General features: G+C 51.1%; 1 protein-coding gene across 1 annotated transcript in view; it reads left to right on the top strand.

The window, feature by feature from the left end:
• Window positions 1–366: 366 nt before the first annotated feature.
• PIP4K2B (phosphatidylinositol-5-phosphate 4-kinase, type II, beta) overlaps window positions 367–1,903 on the top strand; it is a 17,489-nt gene continuing 15,952 nt past the window's right edge. The window contains exon 1 of the mRNA XM_010011935.1: window positions 367–396. Coding sequence (XP_010010237.1) covers window positions 379–396 — 18 coding nt within the window. The 5' untranslated portion in view covers window positions 367–378. The remainder of the gene's footprint in view (window positions 397–1,903) is intronic.

Below are 1,903 nucleotides of genomic sequence, written 5' to 3'. Positions count from 1 at the left end.
GACTCCACGTGCACAGTGACAGTCCCGTTCCTCACGGTGGTGTCTGTCTCTCATCTCCATCCCAAAATACAAGAGGGTCTTTAGGCTCCATCTGCCCAACCTTGTGACCCTCTGACTTAAGGCTGCCAGGACTCGGGCCACGCACGTCCCCAGGACTCTTGGTTTCTCTGGGTGGTGCTTTGTGCAGGTCTCAGGAGGGAGCTGGGAGAGGGTCCCTTGGGAATTGTCTGTGATGGCTCCGTGCTTTCATCCATCTCCTTTGGAGGTTCCCAAAACCAGCTTTATGTTTTGTCTCTGGAAACTTCTCCCTCATCTCTGATGGCAGGCACAGATCTCGTGCTGGGAAGGAGGATTGATTTACCACTGCTCTCTCTTTGGATGTGGGTAATGGATGCTGTGCTAGGAGAACATTCAGGTGGTCAAAGAATCCCGAAACCTCATCCCTTCCTAAATTAATATGCTTCTAGGGCTCAGAGACACCTATTCCTTTAGTGGATTAGTGGCTGTTTCCTAGAGAGTGGAAGGGGTTTAGGCTTAATTTTCGCAGATACAAATAACAGACACACACACACAATAATGAGAATTGCATTTCTAGCCTGCTGGAGTGAAGCTTCCAAATGTAGTTCAACACAGCTGCCTTTCTGAGTCAAAGGATGTTCCAGTGCTTGCTGCTGAGAGCCTTCCCAGGAAGCAGGATAATGAGTTTAATCAGGCTTTGATCAGTGGAGCCCTGAAGAAATGGAAATTGGTGGGATTCTTCGAGTTTCATTTGTGGCCCCTTAGGGACAGTTGTCACTTGGTGGCAATTACCCCTTTCTGGGGTGATTTTTTTTTTGTAGCAGAAAGAATCTGGCAACTTTTTCAGGCACTGGATCAGGGCAGTGGGATTTCTGGAGCGCTTGGCTATGAAGTACTTAGGGAAAGGGAGGAAGCTGCAGTGGTGTGTGAACACAGAGCTGGGAGTGGGACTGTGTCCAATGTGTGTTCTGAAGAAGCTGCTGCCTGAAAGGAGGACCAGCCCCTGAGGGGCTGGGAAGGGGGTGAGGACATTTCAGTGGTGACCTCCTCACCCTTGGAAATCCGGGATTCCCCAACAAAGTCCTGCTGGTTTTCCTCCACTTCCCTGCTGCCGATCTCGGTCTGGCTTTGGGTGAGTCCCGTGAGCGCCCGGGCGCTGCTGAGGTGGCTTTGACTCCTCTTGAGCTGCTGCTCATCCCAGTGTGTGGCTGGGAGATGATGTGGGTGCTCTGTGGGAAGTGGAATTGCTGCTGTGCATCCAGCAGATGGGTTCTCAGGGCCTGTTTTCAGTGAACTTCATTAGAAATCTCTTTGCTGGGGGGGATTTGTTTAGTATTTGGCTCCTGGGCCACAAGGAGGGGTGAATCTCTTGGTTGTGTCTGCGCAGCCCTCCCTTGGGATCTCTATAGCAGGAGAAGAGAAATGGCTGTTGGCACAACCACGAGGCTGTGCCAGGGAGATCCTGTTCAAAATACTTGCGTTTGGGATGAACCTTTTCATGGAGAAATCGAACAGAACAACCATTTTCTGCACTCCACCATTTCTGTTGCCTGAAGACATTCCCTTGGGTCCATTAACTGAGTCTGGCAGCAGCTCGGCCCTGCCTTGTGTTTAAACAAGCCTGTGAGCAGCTGGGTGAATGCAGACAGCGCTGGGTCTGGAGAGGACAAAATACTTGCGTTTGGGATGAACCTTTTCATGGAGAAATCGAACAGAACAACCATTTTCTGCACTCCACCATTTCTGTTGCCTGAAGACATTCCCTTGGGTCCATTAACTGAGTCTGGCAGCAGCTCGGCCCTGCCTTGTGTTTAAACAAGCCTGTGAGCAGCTGGGTGAATGCAGACAGCGCTGGGTCTGGAGAGGATCAGGAGCAGGGATGCTG

Source organism: Nestor notabilis, unplaced genomic scaffold, assembly GCF_000696875.1.
Source record: "Nestor notabilis isolate BGI_N333 unplaced genomic scaffold, ASM69687v1 scaffold2333, whole genome shotgun sequence".
NCBI classification, from domain to species: Eukaryota; Metazoa; Chordata; class Aves; order Psittaciformes; family Psittacidae; genus Nestor; species Nestor notabilis.
This window is presented reverse-complemented; position numbering and strand designations above follow the sequence as displayed.